The sequence below is a fragment of the Herpailurus yagouaroundi genome, unplaced genomic scaffold (genome assembly GCF_014898765.1).
Source record: "Herpailurus yagouaroundi ecotype Mexico unplaced genomic scaffold, PumYag 184, whole genome shotgun sequence".
In the NCBI taxonomy this organism is placed as follows: Eukaryota; Metazoa; Chordata; class Mammalia; order Carnivora; family Felidae; genus Herpailurus; species Herpailurus yagouaroundi.
The window spans coordinates 15,694,602-15,717,528 of record NW_024412415.1 but is presented as its reverse complement, the minus strand read 5'-3'; the positions used below and the strand labels follow the sequence as shown (position 1 = coordinate 15,717,528).

At 36.7% G+C, this 22,927-nt stretch overlaps 2 protein-coding genes across 7 annotated transcripts in view; one reads left to right on the top strand and one right to left on the bottom strand.

Annotated features, from left to right (window-relative positions):
* Nucleotides 1–2,592, bottom strand: part of DTWD1 (DTW motif tRNA-uridine aminocarboxypropyltransferase 1) — a 26,336-nt gene extending 23,744 nt beyond the window's left edge. The window contains exon 1 of the mRNA XM_040492656.1: nt 2,483–2,592. The gene's annotated coding sequence lies outside the window, so the exon portion shown is untranslated. The remainder of the gene's footprint in view (nt 1–2,482) is intronic.
* Nucleotides 2,593–2,710: 118 nt separating this feature from the next.
* Nucleotides 2,711–22,927, top strand: part of FAM227B (family with sequence similarity 227 member B) — a 213,057-nt gene continuing 192,840 nt past the window's right edge. For 5 of the 6 annotated variants that reach the window (XM_040492649.1, XM_040492647.1, XM_040492652.1 and 2 more), the window contains exons 1-5: nt 2,711–2,879; nt 6,600–6,737; nt 9,601–9,654; nt 18,415–18,646; nt 20,000–20,067. In XM_040492649.1, coding sequence (XP_040348583.1) covers nt 6,690–6,737; nt 9,601–9,654; nt 18,415–18,646; nt 20,000–20,067 — 402 coding nt within the window. In that variant the 5' untranslated portion in view covers nt 2,711–2,879; nt 6,600–6,689. The remainder of the gene's footprint in view (nt 2,880–6,599; nt 6,738–9,600; nt 9,655–18,414; nt 18,647–19,999; nt 20,068–22,927) is intronic. The other variant, XM_040492648.1, reaches the window with a different exon arrangement.

Sequence of the window (22,927 nt, the reverse complement as noted above, 5' to 3'; positions counted from 1 at the left end):
AAAAAAAAAAAAAGATCATGTGAGAGAGTCTTAGACCTCTCACATGGATGCATACACAGACACAATATTTTGCACACAATTTCATGCGGTTTACAGATCTCTAAAAGGCCATCTACAGACTCAGGTAAAGAAATCTTGACTAAAATTAAAAAAAAAAAAATCATTCTAAGGACAGGAGCAGCCTTAAAAGTCTGGGAAGAGATACTATTAGTCTCCAGAAATTGGAGCTACAAATCCCTTATTGGGCAACCAAAGGTCAACTGTCATAAGCCAAAAGAGGTCCCATTACTGCACTTAGGAAGCTAGTTAAGTTTCACCTAAATCTTGGTTTGGGTTTGCTCTGGTGTTGCCGGAGGTCCTTATGAAAAAATGTTTTTAGGTTGTAATAGTCTTGAATTACTTCATCATGGGACTCATTCTATAAAAGGAACTGGACTGGACTAATTCAACCTGACTCCATTTTCCTGGGTGTTCCAGTAACTATTTAGAAGGTTTGCATATGCCACCAGAGAACACAAGCAATATGGGGCTGACGTACACAGTTACTGGGGATGTCAAGAAGGTCAATGTGGTTGCCTGACATTCAGTGGAAAACTACTTGTGAGTTTTTCTAGGGCCCTCTAAGTGCATTCTGCCTCAGAAATATTCCCCTATATTCCGCTTGGCCTTCCAAACAGCCAAATGGATATTAGTGAAGCCTTATATAAATGTCCTTCCTCTACAAAATCAAACAACATAAATACCTATGAGACAGCGAAAAGGAAATGTTTATGGCTCCCCCCTCCTGTTTCACCTATACGCTCACTTATGGCTGTGGTGGCCACACAAAAGACGCCAAAAGTGGTTAGTTATGGACAGTTCCCTCCAAAGGTCTCCGAAACCACATGACAAGGGCATCGGTCCTGACCTAGCCAATAGCCTGCCTCAAATGTGTACAAATAGTTTGTTGCAAATGTAACGATTCACAACCTTCAAATCATGCTTATGAACATCAAATTCTTTTGAGGTTTATTGATGAAAGTTTTGAGGGTTACTTAGAAAACATAAAAAGAATTTACTCCTAAAAAAGTAATAAATGCCTTGATGGTACAGTCATCATTCTGCAAATTAGGGTGAAAACAAATTTTTTACTCCCCCTCTAACCTCTTTTCCCCCAAATCTAATCACTCACCAAGTTCCATCAATTCTACCTTGCATATAATCCTCTATTTTAGTCTCAAAGTCAGGACTCTAGATGTTCTATGGCAACCTCTTAACATCTCTTTAACTTTGCCCATTTATTACTGGTTTCACTTATTTAGCATGGAAAAATCTGCTTTTTGTAGTTAGTTGCCTTTTAGCAAAGCTGTCCCTTCTAGCAGTCACTCTGCAAGAGCAGAATTCTTTACTGATCTCACGTATCTATCTCTGTGTCTTGCGCAAAGGGAGGAATTCCACAATTCCTTATCACATCAAAACCATTCTAAAAAAGAAATCATGTGTATCAATCTCCCTACTTGAAGAACCTAACAAACCATCTTTATGGGCCATCTGCAACCTTGCACAAGTGGCAGCATGGCAAATTTTATATATTATATATATACACATATATGTTTTTTGCAAAACGATACTGTTAAAAGTTCCTAGCTACCAGTCACTTCCCAATGGAATACTATATAAAACACCCCAACCACATATTGTAGATCAAGTCACTACTAGATAAAGCATTTTTCCTTAATTTTTTTTCCTTAAATATTTTGAAGAACCTGGTCACATAATATACACAGCTCCAACATTCATTTTTGAAAAACCCAAGGTGCCACCCTCTTCATGCAGGACCAGTGGCCTCTCCCACATCATCCATCATGTGGTAGGCAGACTATCTTGCCTTAGTTTTAAATGGTACACTACGGTTTCGGGCAGAAGTAATACTTAAATGCTGTGGGTTTAAGCAGCGATTTTATCATCCAACTCCATGAACTGGCATCTTAAAAGTATTAATATACTTCTTTACTTGTCCTATGTTCCCAAGAAGTAATGCAGACATAAGAAACAGACTCCTTGGCTTATTATGTAACCACTACTTATTATGTTAAATACACTGCACGGCACACTGTCTGTGCTTAGCTTCTCCTTCCCTGATTACCAATCCCTCGCAAACCACTCCAAACACTAAAAAATAAATACTTCCTTGGGGACTGCCTGCCAGAACAGACTTTCCTTGGCGCGGAAACCACTGAAAAATAATTGTTGGGGGAAAACATTTTTTGTTTTGTTTTGAGGTAAAATTTAGAAGCCTTTTTCCCAAGGGGCCCGCAGGATCCTAAAAAATGCAAGCGCTCGCACAGGGACCAGGGCCCCGCTCACAGGCGACACTCTGCACAGCCTCCACTAAGGCCCGGCCAAGGAGCGTCCACTCCCTGCGGACGCACGGCTCAGGCCAGACCACTGGTCCGCAGAGGGGCGAGGAGACCGGCACCAGGGATCGGAGTGGGACTCAGACCTGCACCGCCCGCGGGTCCTCGCACAGCTCCACGCGTCTTCGGCTCCCCCAGAGCCCGAGGCGCGCTCCCGGCTGAGGCCGCGCGCGGGCGCGGCGGAGCGCTTTCCGGGAGACACCGGAGGGAGGAGTCCGGCCGTTGCTAGGGCCGTTGCTAGAGCCCGGCGCCGCGCAGGTCCCGCGCCGAAAGTAACGGCTGGGGAGGGACGCGGGGCGGGGTTAGAGGGGGAAGTCCCGCCTTAGCCTCTCGGGCTGCGGGCGGTGTAGCCTGTCTGCTAGAGAGACAGGATCCCAGGGCAGTGAGGCCCGCTTGGTGAGGCTGAGCTTCACACCCTGCCAGCCGAGTTTCCTGCTTAAGTGGCACGCGGTTCTGGAAGTGTACTCTCAAGGTGTAGTTGCAGTGAGTTGTGAAAAATGCTGATCCCACGGAACACTTTTCCATTTTTCCAATTCCAAAAATATTTTAGTCGTGAGAGAACTTGGTTCTGTTACGTTTTTATGGCTATGTCAAGATGAGTACTTCGTGCGGTGCGTAGTAATGAAAGCTCTTAGAAACGTTGTGTGTACCTTGATGGTTTGGTTCTCTTGAAAACTACACACCACTCTTTGTGTACTCTTCCATTTTGGAATTAAGCATAATACGTGGGTGGATTATTAAACCACGTTTCCTTACCCCACCCCAAAGAAAATCCCAACCAATTGTGAGATTCAGAAACACAATGGCCAGATATTAAGCATTGTATTTATTGAGTACTTTGAATTTAGCATGTAAGAGGTAAAGGACAGAACCTTGCGCTAGACGAGCTTAGGACATCAAGTTAAAACCTGGGTAGTACAGAAAACACAACGTGACTAGTAAATTGTAGTAATTTTACAAGAGCTCAGAATGGAGTGGTCAACAAAGGCTCATTGGTTGGACTTGAGTAAGGCCTTAAAGAATGATTATAGCTTAAGAGCAGTGCTTTTCAAGGGGAATGTGTGGGACCCATTGGTGGAAGTCCCATTTGTAAGCAAGGAAATGTAGTGAGTCACAGCTACATGTTTTTAAAATTTTTATTAATTTTTTAAGTAAGTTCTAGGCCCAGTGTGGGACTTGAACTCATGACCCTGAGAGCTGTAGTTGCAGGCTCCCCTGACACAGCCAGCCAGGCACCCCAAAACTACACATTTAAAAAAATGAAATAGTATACTGTGGAAATGTCAGCACATGGCACTTGGTGAAGTATTATTTCATGGAGTTTTAAATTGCAGACAGTCCCTGGTTTAACTTGGGATTTTTCGACCTTATAATGGTGTGAATTCAGTATGCATTCGGTAGAAACCAAACTTGGAGTTTTAACTTGATATTTTCCTGAGCTACCCATATGTCATATGAAATTCTCTTGTGAGCAGCCACATCAGCCAGGCCATCACAAGGGTAAACAATCAGTACACTTACAACCATTCTGTTTGTCACTTTCAGTACAGTATTCAATTACATGGGATATTCGATACTTCATTATGAAATAGGCTTAGTGTTAGTTGATTTTGCCCAGCTTTAGGCTAATGTAAGTATTCTAAGCACATTTACGGTAGCTAGTCTATGATGTTCGGTAGGTTGGGTGTATTAAATACATTTTCAACTTAACCATGGGTTTATCGAAACTTAACCCCATCATAAGAAAGATCTCTGTGTGGGTGCGTGCATTTATAAAATGTATGTCTTCTTGTGCATTTCTCTTTAAAAAGTTTGAAAGCCACTGCTTTAGGAGGAAAGATGAACTTCCTGGGTGAAAAAAGTTAACAATAGCAAAGTCTCCAAGCCAAGAATAAATAATTCATGCCTTTTTCTTCTTTAACTGCTTTAGTTCAGGTGCTCAGGTTAAAAAAAGCAAATGATACTGTTTATTCATTGAAGTGATGTGAGTATTGGGTTACTTGTGCTCTGTAATACATTAGTCCAAAACATGACTTAAAACAACTTTTTTATCGTGTTCATGGATTGTGTGTTCAGCACGGCACAGAGAGTCAGCTTTTCTCTGATAACTCAGCTCGGAAGTCTATGAATGCTAGCAGAAATCCTGTGTGCAAGACTCTCCATGTGGCCTGAACTTCCTCACAGTATGGCAGCTGTGTAATCAGACTTCTGAGTGCTCCACAGTCCAGCATTGCCATGAACAAGGCAGAAACTACATGTTCTTTTCTGACCCAGTATCAAAGAGTAACACACTGTCACTTCTCACACATTATTTTGGTTATAAGTGTGTCTTAAAACCTGTCCAGATTATAGGAAAGGGGACATAGATAGATACCACTTCTCAAAAGATTGTCAAGGAAATTGTGGCCATTTTTTTTTTAAACCACCATGATGAATTTACTACTGTCACAGAAAACCCCAACATTTCAGGGGTTTGATACAATAAATTTTTATTTCTCACAGGAAATTCAGATGTTACTAGTCAGATGAAACATTAGACTCAAGGATGCAGGTTGTTTCTTGTGTTCTTTTGTTTAATTTTTACTGGTTCTACTATCTCCTAAGACTTGAGTCCACAGCTCATCTGACAAGAAAGAAAGCATGTTGAATCATACCAAAAGTTTTAGAGGTCATCCCTAAAAACTGGCGTATATCACTTTGCCCACATATCAAAGATCCCTCCCCCTCCCACTTTACTGCATGTGAGCTTGGGAACTGTAGAGAAACATACACATGTTGGTAAGCACTAACAGTTGACATATTCTAGGTTTTTCGCCAAAGCCTGGTAGTTCCCAACCCCTCCATTCTATTCTCAGTTCTCTCAAAAGAAAAATTCTTTCAAGACTTTTTAATAATTCTTTTGTTATTTACTGCATATGTCATAATATATTACAGTGTTTTGATTTTTTCAATTTCAGACATTTTCCATTGACTTTCTTCTAAGGAAGTCAATGATAAAGCTCTTTTATAACACCACCCCCAGGTACAAGAACATTCCTTCTCTCTCTACCTGTACACGTTCTTATCCCCTCATCTCTCAATGTAGTAATATCTCAATTTTTGTTTAAATTCACATTTGTAAATATCATTCAACCCTGAGCCACATATGATCACGTTAACTTTTAATACAACCTTTTACTTTCTTTTGTTTAATAATAGCCAAATTGTTGTGTAGTTATTAGTAATCTGTCCTCAGACATTCTGCCAAAGTGGTAAAGCATTATAATCAAATATAGCAATTAAAATATTTCAATCTAGCAGATCATTTTTTTCCCATATACATTTTCCTTTCATTTTTTAAATTCATTTCTACTAAGGGTTTATTTTTTTCATCTTTTAAAAGACAAACTTTTGGTTTGTTGATTTCTCTGTTTTCATATTTTTATTTCATTGGTTTCTGCTCATACCTTTCATACCTTTTTCTATTTATTTAAAAAAAATTTTTAATGTTTATTTATTTTTGAGAGGGAGAGAGACTAAGTGTGAGGAGGGAAGGGGCAGAGAGAGACACAGAATGTGAAGCAGGCTCGAGGCTCTGAGCTGTCAGAACAGAGGTCGAAGCAGGGGCTCAAACCCACAGACCATGAGATTATGACCTGAGCCAAAGTTGGATGCTTAGCCAACTGAACCACCCAGATGCCCCATCGACTGTGTTTTCTTTTGATTATAAGTCCCATTTTACTTCTTGTTTGTACATCTTCAATTGTTTTATTGTGTATTAGACATTATGTGGGAAAAATTATAGAGGATGAAGTATAATTTAGCACAAGCCTCTTTATCTCCTTGACATTCAAAATGAGATACTGATCTTTTGATTCCTCCTAGACTTGAGTTGAACTTTACTTTTGCTTTAATTGGATTGAAGTTCACCTGTATCTAACCCAACTTCCAACTTCCCTCTTCATAGCCAACTCTTATATCTTGTCAATATTCAATTGGGAGAAGTTGGAACTGATTTTTTTTTTTTTTTACATTTTTGCTTCACCTTTGAAGTCAACTCTGTCAGGGCCCTGAGGCCCAAGTAATGTTAAGAATGTGTTGGCCTCTTTAAGTCCTCTATCTTTCCAGCCCCTCCTGGACTGCTGCTTTTTTGATAAAACTCAGAAGGGAGTCATAGGGTCTGGGCAGGGATTGTTTGTCTGAGTCATTTGTTTTTGTATTTAGGTGTCTTTCAGACTCCAGTTTGTTCCTCCAGCTCATGCAGATGCTTAAGGTCCAGCTGATTTCTCATCATCTCTGCAAAGTTCCTGCACCATGGCAGACCAACAGTTCCCTCAATGGATGGTTAAAGATCACTGCCGGGTAAGGAAACTGACACAGCTTTATGCTCACTTATAAAGGGGATTTTTTTTTTTTAATTTCTGGTCATCCAGGCTTCCAGGTAGAAGGGCTTCATGGGCTTGCAATTGCACAGGCCCTTATGATTAGATAGACCCTACACTTGGTTTAATGGTCTGATATTACCATCTTAAAATTCTTAATAATTTTTGAACAAGGGGCTCTGCATTTTCCAAATTATGTAGCCCATACTGCTTACTAGCACCCACTACTCTTCACTAACCTCATAGAAAAGTGAGATTTTTATTTTGTCTGGGTTTCCCTTGTTGTTACCAGGGAAGCATAGGTGTTTTGCATACTTCTACATTCTACTTAGAGCAGAAGTCCATTTAATTTATTCCTACCTCTTTTTAACACTAACCTTAGAGAACTTTGGAATTTTATGTTGAAATTAGCTAGAACTTGTGTGAGTTTTACTTCCTTATTTTTCTAATTTTCTTTAATTGGAATGTATTATTTTCCAATACAAGTAGGTAAAGAAGTTATGTATATATGTGTGTATACATACACACACACACACACACACACACACACACACACACACACACACATATGCACGCACAATGGAATATTATGCAGCCATAAAAAGGATGAGATATTGCCATTTACAACAATGCAGATGGACCTAAAGTGTAATAAAGTGAAATAAATTAGAGAAATACAAATACCATATAATTTCAGTTATATGTGGAATCTAAAAAGCGAAACAAATGATTAAACAAAAGCAGAAACAGAACTTTAAATACAGAGAACAAACTGATGGTTGCTAGAGTTAAAGGGATGTGCAAAATGGGTGAAGAAGAATGGGAGATACAGACTTCCAGTTGTAGAATGAATAAGCTGCAGGAATAAAAAGTACAGCATAGAGAATATAGTCAATGATGTTACAATAGTGTTGTATGGTGACAAATGGTAGCTGTACTTCAGGCGAGCACAGCATAGAGTTGTTGAATCACCATGTTGTACACCTGAAACTAATATAATGTGTGTCAACTCTTCTCAAGAAAAAGAAATAAAGAAATGAAGGAAGAAAGAAAAGAAAAGAGGAAAGAAAAGAAAAGGGGCGCCTGGGCGACTCGGTTAAGCGTCTGATTCTACTTCAGCTCAGGTCATGATCTCACAGTTTGTGAGTTCAAACCCCACATGAGGCTCTGTGCTAACAGTGTGGAGCCTGCTTGGGATTCTGCCTCCCTCTCTCTCTGCCCCTCCCCTGCTTGCTCTCTATGTCTCTCTCAAAATAAATTTAAAAGAAAATTTTTTTTAAACAGAAATATGGGGATTTTTTTAGTGCTTTGTACTAGAAGTGATTTGATAGCCATTATAAGAAAAAGGCAACATTTAAGTTGTTCTAATTAGCTTCTTTATATTTCATACATTTCAAAATATACTGATAGCTTTCTTCTAGATGACTACTACATTCACTCTCTCTGAAGATATTGTATCCCTAACGTTTTTTTTTGTCTCTAAGCATTCTGTGCGTACCATCTCTCTTATTTCTTACCCTTCTCAATCTAGAGTCCCATGTTTTCCATTACATTTTTGTGACAGCTCAATGCAGCTTTGCTTCTGAACGCTTCTTTTTGTAACGATTGTCACATATACCTTTTATTTTGTTATTTATTATCTGTTATATATTTGTTTATATTCACCATATTTCAAACAGTATTAGAGAATGAAATATTCTCTTCAACCTCAAAAGTGTAGCTATTTTTACAAAACTATGGTGATTTTGTAATCTGTATCATTTTATATATGTGAAATATATGTTATGGTAAATTAAAATGTGCTGCAATCTTTTCAGACATGCCATCATCAGACCATTAGGATATTGTATTAGGATATTCTGAATTCCTCTTATTTTTGCCTTCTTCTAATGGGTTTTTCATTCTCTAGAAATGGTCATATTATTGTTCTGAATAAATACCCATTTTTCTGATATCTATTTACTCATTTATTCATTAATTTATACACATTGCAAGTACTTATTGTGTACTAATCCTGAGTGAATCATCGTATGAAATTTTGACAATTCAGCAGTGACTTATACCATAGTTTCTATCCTCATATAGATACAAATCTACTATGTTTTACTGAAGAGAATCTTTTGGGGAACATGGAGGACTTCCTAGAACAAGTGACTTTTAATTTGATCTTTAAAATAAGATCAAGAAGGGATTGGACAGAGAAGGTTTGGAACAGGGAGGCTTCCAAGCAGAAGTAAGAATGTGTACAGTCTCTAAGGCAAAGAAGAACAAGATGTGGTCCTGATTAAAATTAATTTGTCTAATGAAAGAATATGTTTTCAACTTATGAGGAAACTACTAATAAGATCGGACTATTACTTATTACATGGAAATAGCCAAACATTTAAGTTACTTTCACCATGTCACTAGTGTGGCCTTTTATTAAATACTTCATCAGCAAGAGAGGCAAGTTAATATATTTTTGGCTTTGGATTTATTGTAGACACCATCCAACATAGCCCAAAATATCTTGGAACTCTTGTAGGAATTTGAAATTAGGACATTCAACAGGATTAATGTGAAGTTTTTTCCCTAGAAGCAATATATAAGAAGGAAGCCTTTTACAGAATTTGGTTTGGAGGCTCAGAATTTAAACATTGATCTCTGTTCCTTTTAAAAGTGCAGGGACTTTACAAAGTGAATATTTTACAATGCCTTATGGCTCTGAAAATTATAACTTAAGTCCAGGAGCATCATTTATTTAAGCAAATTATGTGTAAACATCATAAACAGTGTTAATTTATGTTGAGTTTGTTAGTTAGCAATATTTATATTAATTAGCAATGTTGATTTTACTTCATTAGAAAATGCATAAACCTCCAATGAACATTGAAGAATTCTTAAAGTTTCAAAATTGGGTAAGTAGTACATCTATTTTATGTGCCATTACATCTTTTAAAACATTAGTTGTGAAGATATGGAAGGCTTAAGAAAAGACTGAGAATAGAAATTCAAAAAAAACTACATTTCAATGTGGGAAATAATTATAAATATTTATCTCCTTTCAGTAGGCTCTATCTTGTAGCCTTGTCAATATTCTATTCTCTTTTTGACTTTGAGAAAATTTTAGATCTGTATCCCATCAGAAGGATGATACAAACGTTTCTATATAATTTGGCTAATATGTTTGTTTTGAACATTTACACCTTAAAGAATATCTGATAATTATTCGTACTTCCCTCATTTATCCGTGTACCACAGTTTAGACTCACAGGTAATTTGCAGGGGTGGTGTATCAGTTTCTTTGATTGTTGGATCAGGGTGAAATATTCAAAACTGTGTTTTCATGTTGAAAGCTCCTGTTTCCATTGTTAACATTTAAGTACTGACTTCTGGAGTTATTGGGCTTGCTACAAGTTTTCCCTTGGGTCTGTTTACTCGTGAGTCTGAAAATTAGGTTTGTTTTGCATCGGAGAGTGTCAAGGACTAGGATAAAGATGTTAGTGTGGAAAACAGAGAGAAAGGAGACTTTTTAAAAATGAGGTGTGTACATACTTTGAGTAATTTGGACTGAATAATTTGTACCTATTTATAAACAGAATTTGCTATACTAAATTTGCAACTAAACTGTTGAGAATAGAATTGCAAAAATACCTATATTTTTAACATCTATTTTCAATTCTTTGTTTAAATAAGTTTCTTTTTAAATGTTTTAGAAAAGCACTGAATTCCCTTTAGGAGCAAATAGAATATGAAGATATTCCTAGTTTCCAAGAGTTTATTTCAGTCACTGTAGCAGAGCCAAATATTTTAAACTATTATTAGCACAAACTTTTTGCAACTACAGTAAAACCTTGGTTTGCAAGCATAATTCACTCTGAAAACATGCTTATAATCCAAAGCACTTGTATATCAGAGCAAATTTTGCCATAAGAAATAATGGAAACTCAGATGATTCTTTCCACAACCTGAAATACTCATATAAAAATGATTACAATACTGTAATATAATATAAGATAATAAAAAATACAAAGTATAAAGAAAAATAAGCAAATTAACCTGCACTTACCTTAGAAAACCTTTGTGGCTACTGTAAGGGAGACAAGAGAGGAGGGTTATTGTGTAGGACAGCCTTCACTATCACTAACAGAATCACTGCTATCTATTGGCTCAATGGCACCTTTTTCTTTTTGTGCAACTTTAACAAGGAATCTATCCAACGACACTTGATTTTGTCTCCTTTTGAGGATTTTGCAGAAATGTGACATTGCATTGTCATTAAACAGATTCATCACTTGCACTGCTACAGCCTTATTTGGCTGGTGCTTTTCTACAAAATTTTGCACTGTTTCCCACATTTTAACACATCTCCCTAATCTCATTTGAAGTGAGGGATTCCTCCACCTGTTTCTCCTCTTCCTCTGCAGCCGAGATGCAGATGTAGACTTCTAAAATTGTGCAACTTCAGCTACTCACGTACCTTGTTCACACTTCTCCATGATTTCCTTAATTTATACTGGAATCATCTCCTTCTTACCACCTTTCTTTTCAACCTTTTTCTGTACAAGGGCCATTGTATACACTTGCACGGGTGTTGACTATAGTATTCTTCTCATATACTGAATTCAATGTAAGAGGCAATAAGGCAGAGGAAAGGATCTATATCTGCAGGCAGCTTGACCTAGAAAGAAGCAAAGCATTCCTAAGCTTACTTTTGCATGGAAAAGCAAAGGACTGTCCAAAGGTGCTTTGAAGTGACAAAAATATACTAGTGCCAGTTGTGGGCACCTTCCAACATTCTGAAAAATCACTGATTTCTGCCAGACACCACAACCTGAGACTGAGCAATCCAAGCATGGGAGACAATCACCCACAATTCCACAGTGAGAGAGAGAGAGAGAGAGAAAGAGAGAGAGAGAGAGATGGAAGAACCATAGGCTCAGTTGTGATCATGTGACGTTCGGGGTCATGTACTACTCATATTGGAAGACATCGCTCATTTATCAAGTTAAAATTTATTAGAAATGTTTGTTCATCTTGTGGAACACTCACAGAACAAGTTACTCACAAGCCAAGGTTTTACTGTATTTTGATTTAAATAATGATGGAAATGTGCTATAGCCTAATCACAATGTTTGGGGTCTTTTTAATGCCAAGGGGAAAGGATTATAGTTAAACCAAAATCAGCAAATAATTATGGAGATATTTGGACTATACTATCATATATGCTTAAAGATATATGATTTCAGATGAAAATTTCTAATTATTTGAGTTGGAAAATGCATAATCACTCTGCTTAAATTAAGAATAATGCTAATCAGGGGTGCCTGGGTGGCTCAGTCGGTTAAGCATCCGACTTCGGCTCAGGTCATGATCTCACAGTTTGTGAGTTCAAGCCCTGCATCGGACTCTGTGCTGACAGTTCAGAGCCTGGAGCCTGCTTTGGATTTTTTGTCTCCTTCTATCTCTGGCCTTCCCCCACTTGTGCTCTGTCTCTCTCTATCTCTCAAAAATAAATAAATGTAAAAAAAAAAAAAAGAATACTAATCAAATCAAGATGACAGGTTTATGCCAGCCCTTTACCAAAGATAGAATAAAATAAAAATCAAAGCAAATGTTTTATTAATGGCATGTAAGAAGCACTGTCCTTGTATCCAAAGGCCAGCGTTTATATTGATAGCTTTCAATTTTTATCATATGGCATTTGATAAAGTAACGTATATCTATTTGTACTGTTTTATCACTTATGGATTTATCTGTAAAGTTGTTCTTGTTGTCTTGATTTCCCAACCAAATACTTGTAATCTGTAGTTACTTTTTTTCAAGACATGACTATGTCTATGCATTGCCATACTATTGAATATTTGAAAGCATCCAGGAATAAAATGACTGGATATTTAATTTCTTATTTGCTGGACAAAACTTTTGTCTTATAGGCAATCATAAGAAAGTAATAACTTCCTCAAATTCATTTAAGAAATATTTTTGAGTGCCTATTACAATTAGAATATACTAGTGAATAAAAAGAGGCAAAGATCCCTGCCTTCATGGAACTGCTTTTTTTTTTTTTTTTTTAGAATTGAAGCATATGATAAACAAGCAAATGAATAAAACAAAACAGAAATTAAAATATATTCTAAAGACAGATACCATATGGTTTCACTCTTATGTGGATCCTGAGAAACTTAACAGGAACCCATGGGGGAGGGGAAGGGAAAAAAAAAAAAAAAGAGGTTAGAGTGGGAGAGAGCCAAAGCATAAGAGACTGTTGAGAACTGAGAGCAAACTGAGGGTTGATGGGGGGTAGGAGGGAGGAGAGGGTGGGTGATGGGTATTGAGGAGGGCACCTTTTGGGATGAGCACTGGGTGTTGTATGGAAACCAATTTGACAATAAATTTCATATATAAATAAAAAATAAATAAATAAAAAAATAAAAATAAAAATAAAAATAAAAATAAAAAAGAAATTGAAATCTTGAACCAAGGAAATGAATGCCTGAGGTGCAATTTTCAAGCAGTTAATGAGCTAACTAATAAGGATTTTTTTTTAGTAGCAAGAGGACTTTCTTGTTACCTTAAAATTATGCCAATTAAAAAATAAAACCAAACAAATGAAATAAAAAAAAATAAAATATATTCTAAACTGCTTATGGCCTCCTGGAAAGCCTATCTATTAATTTCCCTCTAAAATATAAAAGCAAAGGTGTGTATCTGCATAGTGGTGTAGTGGTTAAGGACAGAGGCTCTGGTGTCAGATTGCCTGTGTTCAGATCCCAGCTCTACTCCTAGCTAGCAGTAGACCAGTACCTGGAACCTACATGTTAGCTGTTAGTTTCTCACGTCTTATCACTTATCTTTCATCACATCATCTAAAGATGTCTCATTTTGGCCGATTCCTACCATTTTTATTTTTCTTTTGTAATTTTAATATTTTGTACCTTCTACTCCTGTCTTTCCCCTCTTCCTATTTCTTGTTCTAGTTCTGTGTACTTTTTTTACCTTCGGTCATTTCTCATTTATCTATTTGATCAATTCCCACATTCTCTTCCTGCTTCTTTCCCTTTTACTCCATCACTATTCTGTTTCTATTTTTATCTTTATAAAAATATTTTTGTATTCTGTTTTTATAACAGCCTCTTGTTCCACTAGTGTTGCATTACTATCAATTCTTTGACTTATTCTGTTCATTCATTCATTAATGATTTTTATCCACTACCTACCAGATGCCAGGTATTGTTCTGGACCCAGGAAATACAACAATGAACAAAAAACAGAGAATACTCCTTGCCATCATGGAATTTACATCCCCCTCCTTCTGCACTGTTTCCCTTTAGTGTTACACTTTTTTAGTCCTTTTCAGTTCTTTAGGTACTCAAGAGTTGTTTTGAATTCTTTCCTTATTTACACATCACATTTGATCTTCGCTGATGTTTATTTCTTACTCTGCGTCCTGTTTTTCTGCTTTCATGTGACTTTTATTTAGGAGTACTTTATGTCCGTATCAATTTTCATTAACAAGTCTGCTACACTTATAATCCATACCTAGAGGGTACTCAGATCCCTACTGTGATTTTTCTCAGAAGATCAAAGGTACTTTATGATGGAATAATTATTTCAATCCCATTGTCTTTCTTTAGGGAACAACCTATTTATTTATCTGTTTGTCTGTTTATTTATCCATCCATCCATTCATTCTTTAAAACCCTCCTTTTTTTAAAGCTTAAGGAGAGAAGAGTTAAAAGTCAATTCTTCTAACCCTGGTCATTCTTCATATTTTTTACTCATTTTTGGAAACCTCAGCACTTTTTTTTAGGGCTTAGGACATGGGTGAAGTCCTAATCATATGTTCAGTAAACAAAATCTCTTTTCAAACTTCAAGAGAGCCCTTCTGTCTAGCTACTAGGCTCCATCTCTAGTTGTGTACCAGTATGTCATAGTCTGTGCCTCTGCCACTGCCAAAGTTTAATTGCAGTAATTAAACGTAACACGCACATAGCCGATTCTTGCTTCACTGACCTTTTATTTTTTTTTCTTTTTTTTCTTTTTTATTTATTTTTGGGACAGAGAGAGACAGAGCATGAACGGGGGAGGGGCAGAGAGAGAGGGAGACACAGAATCGGAAACAGGCTCCAGGCTCTGAGCCATCAGCCCAGAGCCTGACGCGGGGCTCGAACTCCCGGACCGCGAGATCGTGACCTGGCTGAAGTCAGACGCTTAACCGACTGCGCCACCCAGGCGCCCCTTCACTGACCTTTTAAATAAGATAAATGTCTTCCTGAAGTTATCACTGAAGACTATAGTGCTATAATGGAGAATTTAACTCTTTAGGGAACAGAAATTTCCAGTCCAATTCTTTTGTCTCTTTGGAATTGGAATACATTTGTTTTTAAATTAATATAATCACTGTGGACTCCGGATGCTTAAACCCTAGTAGTGTTGATTTTCTCTCTGCCAGTACGACATCATTTTTGCCTGGCTGCTCTTCTGCCTGTTGGCTGCTAGTTGACTCCAGTTTACCTTCCCTAGGACTGGCCACAAAATTTACTTTCAGATGATACTCTATTCAAGGAGCAGGTGGTTGAAGGAAAAATAGAAAGGAATAATAAATGAAAGTAAATAGAGAAATGAGGGGGAAAGGCAAGTATGATCTGCCACAAGATCACCGTCTGGTATCCATTTAATCATGCAGCCACGAAGAAGCCAGTGAAAAATCAGAGCTTAGTTATGCATCACCTTATTCATGTTAATGTCTTTGGGACACCAGTCAATCCCCTGATTACCTTGGGAAAGTACAGAAGACAGAATCTTATATCAGGCTTATAGGATTACAGAATACTTTATTCACCTCATAATATACTTCAATATCTTGGGAACAAGGATTGTGATATCTCAAGTCTGGCATAAGGATACATTTTTCATTAAGGTTTGTGTATATTGTAAAATCTTGCAAATGCATTTCCATTTTAGTCTCTCTCCTCTCTCCTAAATCTCCTCTAACAATAGCAACACATGACCCCTAGGGACTGTGTTTTCAAATGTGGCTGTCATTCTGACTTGACAATGTTTGTTTCCAAGAATTGCATCCTGTGATTATATCTTATTCTTCCAAAGTCTTTGTACTTTTTGATACATAAGACCCAAATTTTAATGCAGGAAACTTCTCCAGGTGGTTGTGTCTTGTTTAAGATACAATATGTAGGAGTTGAGAGATGGCCCTTAGGTATCTAAGTGTATTCTTTTTTCTAAAATGGTAGAGGGACATAGATACCTGTAGGGAAGTTTTCTAGAGTTAGAAGCTAGATATTATTCAGGTACCTGCTATTATTAGAGAGCATAATTTATAAATAAGACATGTATGATGGGTTCAGAAAGTCTTTAAAGGAAGAAAAAGGCAAGTGGATTAGACCAAAGCTATTTAAAATTTTAAATAATTCCTGATCTGCAGACTTCATATTTATTCCCATTTAGCTAAATTCCCAGAATATCTCACCCAAATTTCATTCAAGAGTTTATTCTCTGCAGATTTTCTACCATTGCAAAAAACATTCTTTTACTCATACACCTTTCTTAATGTAGGCCAACTTTTTTTGTTTTGCTATTAGTTGATTATAATTAAAAGATAATCTTGTATTTAGATTTGCAAATATTGTTATGAAACTCCTTCCTTTCCCTTCATTTCCCTTTCTCTTCTTCCCTTACTCTCTTTCCTTTCCTGAGCAATTTAGTCCTGAAGCCACTTTGGGACCCAAACAAGGCAGGTGTCCATATTGGCACTGGGGAGGAGGATGTACTGTGATGGCCCTGGGAAAGCTATCTGAATTCAACCATGTTGAGGAGGGTATACATGTGGTGCCTAAGGTCCAAGGGAGTGAGATGATATCCACCTGTGGCTGGGGATGAGGAGTTTTTCCAGGGATGTATGGAAGTAGGCTGTGGCTTGGTATGAGAAGTCAGAGCTCAGGTAGGGGTAAGGAAGGTATCCCTGAAGAATTGGCAGCCTGGCATTGGATGTCAGAGTCTAAGCAGGATGAAAAGGGCATCTACATAGAAAAGAAGCTCCCAGTGAGAGGAGAGATTGGTTACCTGAAAAGATTGATCAAATAAGTACATATACTAAAGATAATGGCAACTAGATTTTTCACTGTTGGAGGTGGTAATTGTACTATGGAAAGAAAGAAAACTAGAATGTTTGGAATTGAAATTCCAGGTTTCACTGTGAACTCATGGTTTTAAATACAGTAAAACCTTAGTTTGTGAGCATAATTCATTCCAGAAACATGCTTGTAATCCAAAGCACTTGTATATCAAAGCAAATTTCCCCATAAGAAATAATAGAAACTCAGATGATTCATTCCACAACACAAAAATATTTATATAAAAGTGATTACAATACTGTAATATAATACAAAATAATAAAGAAAATACAAATGTAAAGAAAAATAAATGAATTAACCTGCACTTAACTTTGAAAACCTTCCTGGCTGGTGTCAGGGAGAGAGAGGAGGGTTATTGTGTAGGACAACTTTCTCTATCACTGATGGAATCACTGCTACCTACTGGCTCAATGGAATCTTTTTCTGCATGGGGGCCATTGTGTATGCTCTCACAAATGTTGACTGCAGTACAATATTAATAAACTCTTATTATATACTATATTTAATGTAACTGGTAGTAAGGCAGCAGAGGAAAGGGTCTATATTCTATATGTGCAGGCAGCCTGACCTAGAAAGAAGCAAAGAATTCCTAAGCTTACTCTTGTATGGAAAAGTAAAGGACTGTCCATAGGTGCTTTGAAGTGACAAAAAATACATGAGTGCCAGTTGTGGGCACCTTCCAACATTCTGAAAAATCAATGATTTTTGCCAAACACCACAGCTTGGGACCGAGCATCAAAGCTCAGGATACGATCACCTACAATCAGTGAGACAGAGAGAGAGAGAGAAGAACCATTGGCTCAGTTGTGACCATGTGACTTTCAGGGTCATGCACTACTCGTATTGTAAGGCATCACTTGTTTATCAAGTTAAAATTTATTAGAAATTTTTGCTCATCTTGTGGAACACTCACAAAATAAGCTACTCGTAATCCAAGGTTTTATGGTACAAAGAGATCAAAAAAAGACTGGGGAATTTGTAGACTGAAGGAGACTAAAGACTTATGAAGCCTAAATGTAATACATGACACTGAACTAGATCCTTTTGCTATAAACAGCATTATTGGTTCAGTTGATAAGACTTGCACAGACTCTGAGAATTAGGTAGGAATAATGTATGACTGCCAATTTCCTGAACTGATGATTATATTTGATTATGTAGGAGAATGTTTTTGTTTTTAGTAAATACACACTAATGTATTTGAGGAAGATGGGGCATCAGTCAAGTAAGCAACTTATTTTCAAATGGTTCAGGAAATAAATTTTTTTGGTAAAACATTTGAAACTTCTAATCTTTATGATTGTTTCACAGTTTCAAAAATGCATTTAATAAAAAATTATGCTGTGTTGTGCAATATTTTGAACACCTGAAACTAACATAACATTGTATGTTAATTATATTTCAGTAATATAAAAAAAGATAATGCAATGGAATTAAGTCTCAATTTTAGCTCATTGATTTTGAATTCTATTATTTAAATTCATCAAAAATGATTTAGGTTGTATTCACTCACGTTTTTTGCAGGATTATTGGCCAAGGGAAATCTATTTTGGAGACAATGATAAATGGTTACACACTGTAAAGAAAATGAAAGAAGATAGTTCATTTACGTCAATTTATACACATCTGTGGGGAACTGTCCCTCGAATACATGATGCAATCATTACCATGGAGTCAAGATTAAGGGAATGTTCAATTCTTTTGAAAAACCATGCCTCTAAAATACTTGATTGGAACAGCATAATTTCTGAGACAAGTAAACTTTATTTCTTTATAATGGTAAAGTAATGGTCACTTTTGTGTGTCTGCATGCCTGTCTCTGTGTGTGCATTCTCATAAAGAATGAAATCCTAAGGTGTAAAATATCTAAAAACATAAAATTTATTTTATTTTAAAACTTCTTCATTTCAACATAGTTCAGTCAAGATTTTTTGTTGAACATGAACATGTGGATTTAATGGAAGTGTTGTTAGAACAAAGCCTAAAATAGTTGTGAACTTTGTTAAGCTAGAGTGGAGGTAGCAGAATAACAAGAAAACAGGGTTGCATCAACTCTCTGTTGGTACCAGAGACAAGCAAGGCAGCAAGGGTCAAAACATAAGAACAGAAACACCTAAAACCCAAAGTAAGGTGAGCTACATGAGCTGGGTTAGCCTGTAGGAAGTGTTCAGCATTCAGTAGTGAAAACCTGCAGACTGAATAAGACCATATCTGCTAGTAATGATTGTTTTTACCTTTTTTCAGTATTTATATAATATTTTTCTTATCTAGTTGTATTTCTTAATGCTTAGAGAGTAGCTTTAGGTACTAATGGTGATTCTTGTATTATTCTTTATTTAGTGGGCAAACTTTTCATAATACAATCCTTAAAAATGATAATATTGGTTTACTTACAAAGTCTTTTCTGTGTGTTAAATATATTTAATTAGTTATATTAGATATCTGACCTCCTTTTTTACATCTTGATTTGTCAAATTCTGACAATGTGTTTAATATACTATTAAATTCACTACTGTTTTAGTTTAAATTTTCTTACTGAATTTTTCATCATTTTTAGTGTTAAAAGTGTTTTTAAATTATATAAGCTATATATATAGCTTGTATGTGTGTCTGTAATAGAGGGAGGTATAGAGAGAGAGTGAGCACAGGTGTACATTTCAAAAAATATTTTATATTTTATATATATTTTATATATACTCATTGTCCTCAATATGTAAATGTCTGAGCTTCAACTCAGGTCTAGGTTACCTGACTTCAAAGTAGTCCCCCATAATCTTTCACTGGGCCTAGCTCCAAAGTACTGTACTTTATTGAATTTAAGGTGACCATGAAATAACCAAATGTAAGAGCTAAGCTATTTGAAAAACATGGGCTTATTCAGTGGGAAAGAACTGAGATAAAACTTTAGATTTAGGAGGAAGTGCCAAAGACAAATTAGTTAGAACATGACATTTCTAAAAAAAGGAAACCTAATACAGTATTTGTACATTCAACTAAGGGTATGTGTGTCTAGCATTATGCCTATCAAAATAGCTAGTTGATCTCATTAAATAGTTTAATATGTAATTTCTTTAAAGTATTTAAATTTTATCTAATCATTCTTTTAAAGGTTCTAAAAGAAAATTGGAAAGATACAAGGCATTTCTAAGGAAGCACCATAAGAGAAAGAAGATAATGGTATGGATGTGTGTTCGTCTTCCTTGAAAAATTATATTTTCACAGAAAATATAATTACTATAATTTCCTAGATAAGCACCGATAGCATTTTCAACATTTCCCTTTAGTCTTTTATTGCCTGTGTATCTGTTTATGGGTTTTTAAAAAGGTGGACTCATATTCTTCTTTACACTCAGTATTAGAGTGTTGTCATTTTTCACATTACTATGTTACTTGAAGACTTAATGTATACAATACAGCCTCCAGCTATTTAATAATTTATAATAACCTACTTCACTATTATAATAGTGCAGATTCCATGTCAGTCCTCTTCCTTTAGAAAATATTAGCAATTATTTTTTATTACCTTTAGAATTGCTTTGTCAATTTTTGTTAAATCTCTTTGAGTGTCTGATTAGAATTATAATAGACTTCAAATGAACTTAGAAACCTAGTCCTTTTCAAAAATACATTCTAAAATTATATAATGTTACAGTCATGAAGACTTTAAGTGCCACCACTACCCTACCCACCTCATTAAATTTTGTTTTTTAAATTTCAAAATTACTTCGTTTATTCCTGATTATGATTAAGGTAGTCATTTTAGAGAATCAGAAGAAATAGATAAGCAATAGAAAGGATAAGCGCTGTAATTCTATCATTTATCAGCAAATCACATGTATCTCACTATCTAGTTGTCACTTTCACCTTTATTTTATTTTAAAAATAATTCAGAAAATTTGGATTAAATTATACATTTCTTGGGGCGCCTGGATGGCTCAGTTGGTTGAGCAACCGACTTCGGCTCAGGTCATGATCTCATGGTTTGTGAGTTCGAGCCCCGCGTCAGGCTCTGTGCCGACATCTCAGAGGTTGGAGCCTGCTTCTGATTCTGTGTCTCCCTCTCTCTCTGCCCCTCCCCCACTCATGTTCTGTCTCTCTTCGTCTCAGAAATAAATAAACATAAAATTTTTTTTAATTATATATTTCTTTTTTTTTTAATTTATATATGAAATTTATTGTCAAACTGGTTTCCATACAACACCCAGTGCTCATCCCAAAAGGTGCCCTCCTCAATACCCATCACCCACCTTCTCCTCCCTCCCACCCCCCATCAACCCTCAGTTTGCTCTCAGTTCTCAACAGTCTCTTATGCTTTGGCTCTCTCCCACTCTAACCTCTTTTTTTTTTTTTTCCTTCCCCTCCCCCATGGGTTCCTGTTAAGTTTCTCAGGATCCACATAAGAGTGAAACCATATGGTATCTGTCTTTCTCTGTATGGCTTATTTCACTTAGCATCACACTCGCCAGTTCCATCCACGTTGCTACAAAAGGCCAGATTTCATTTTTTCTCATTGCCACGTAGTATTCCATTGTGTATATAAACCACAATTTCTTTATCCATTCATCAGTTGATGGACATTTAGGCTCTTTCCATAATTTGGCTATTGTTGAGAGTGCTGCTATGAACATTGGGGTACAAGTGCCCCTATGCATCAGTACTCCTGTGTCCCTTGGATAAATTCCTAGCAGTGCTATTGCTGGGTCATAGGGTAGGTCTATTTTTAATTTTCTGAGGAACCTCCACACTGCTTTCCAGAGTGGCTGCACCAATTTGCATTCCCACCAACAGTGCAAGAGGGTTCCCGTTTCTCCACATCCTCTCCAGCATCTATAGTCTCCTGATTTGTTCATGTTGGCCCCTCTGACTGGCGTGAGGTGATACCTGAGTGTGGTTTTGATTTGTATTTCCCTGATAAGGAGCGACGCTGAACATCTTTTCATGTGCCTGTTGGCCATCCGGATGTCTTCTTTAGAGAAGTGTCTATTCATGTTTTCTGCCCATTTCTTCACTGGGTTATTTGTTTTTCGGGTGTGGAGTTTGGTGAGCTCTTTATAGATTTTGGATACTAGCCCTTTGTCCGATATGTCATTTGCAAATATCTTTTCCCATTCCATTGGTTGCCTTTTAGTTTTGTTGGTTGTTTCCTTTGCTGTGCAGAAGCTTTTATCTTCATAAGGTCCCAGTAATTCACTTTTGCTTTTAATTCCCTTGCCTTTGGGGATGTGTCGAGTAAGAGATGGCTACGGCTGAGGTCAGAGAGGTCTTTTCCTGCTTTCTCCTCTAAGGTTTTGATGGTTTCCTGTCTCACATTCAGGTCCTTGATCCATTTTGAGTTTATTTTTGTGAATGGTGTGAGAAAGTGGTCTAGTTTCAACCTTCTGCATGTTGCTGTCCAGTTCTCCCAGCACCATTTGTTAAAGAGACTGTCTTTTTTCCATTGGATGTTCTTTCCTGCTTTGTCAAAGATGAGTTGGCCATACGTTTGTGGGTCTAGTTCTGGGGTTTCTATTCTATTCCATTGGTCTATGTGTCTGTTTTTGTGCCAATACCATGCTGTCTTGATGATGACAGCTTTGTAGTAGAGGCTAAAGTCTGGGATTGTGATGCCTCCTGCTTTGGTCTTCTTCTTCAAAATTACTTTGGCTATTCGGGGCCTTTTGTGGTTCCATATGAATTTTAGGATTGCTTGTTCTAGTTTCGAGAAGAATGCTGGTGCAATTTTGATTGGGATTGCATTGAATGTGTAGATAGCTTTGGGTAGTATTGACATTTTGACAATATTTATTCTTCCAATCCATGAGCAGGGAATGTCTTTCCATTTCTTTAAATCTTCTTCAATTACCTTCATAAGCTTTCTATAGTTTTCAGCATACAGATCCTTTACATCTTTGGTTAGATTTATTCCTAGGTATTTTATGCTTCTTGGTGCAATTGTGAATGGGATCAGTTTCCTTATTTGTCTTTCTGTTGCTTCATTGTTAGTGTATAAGAATGCAACTGATTTCTGTACATTGATTTTGTATCCTGCAACTTTGCT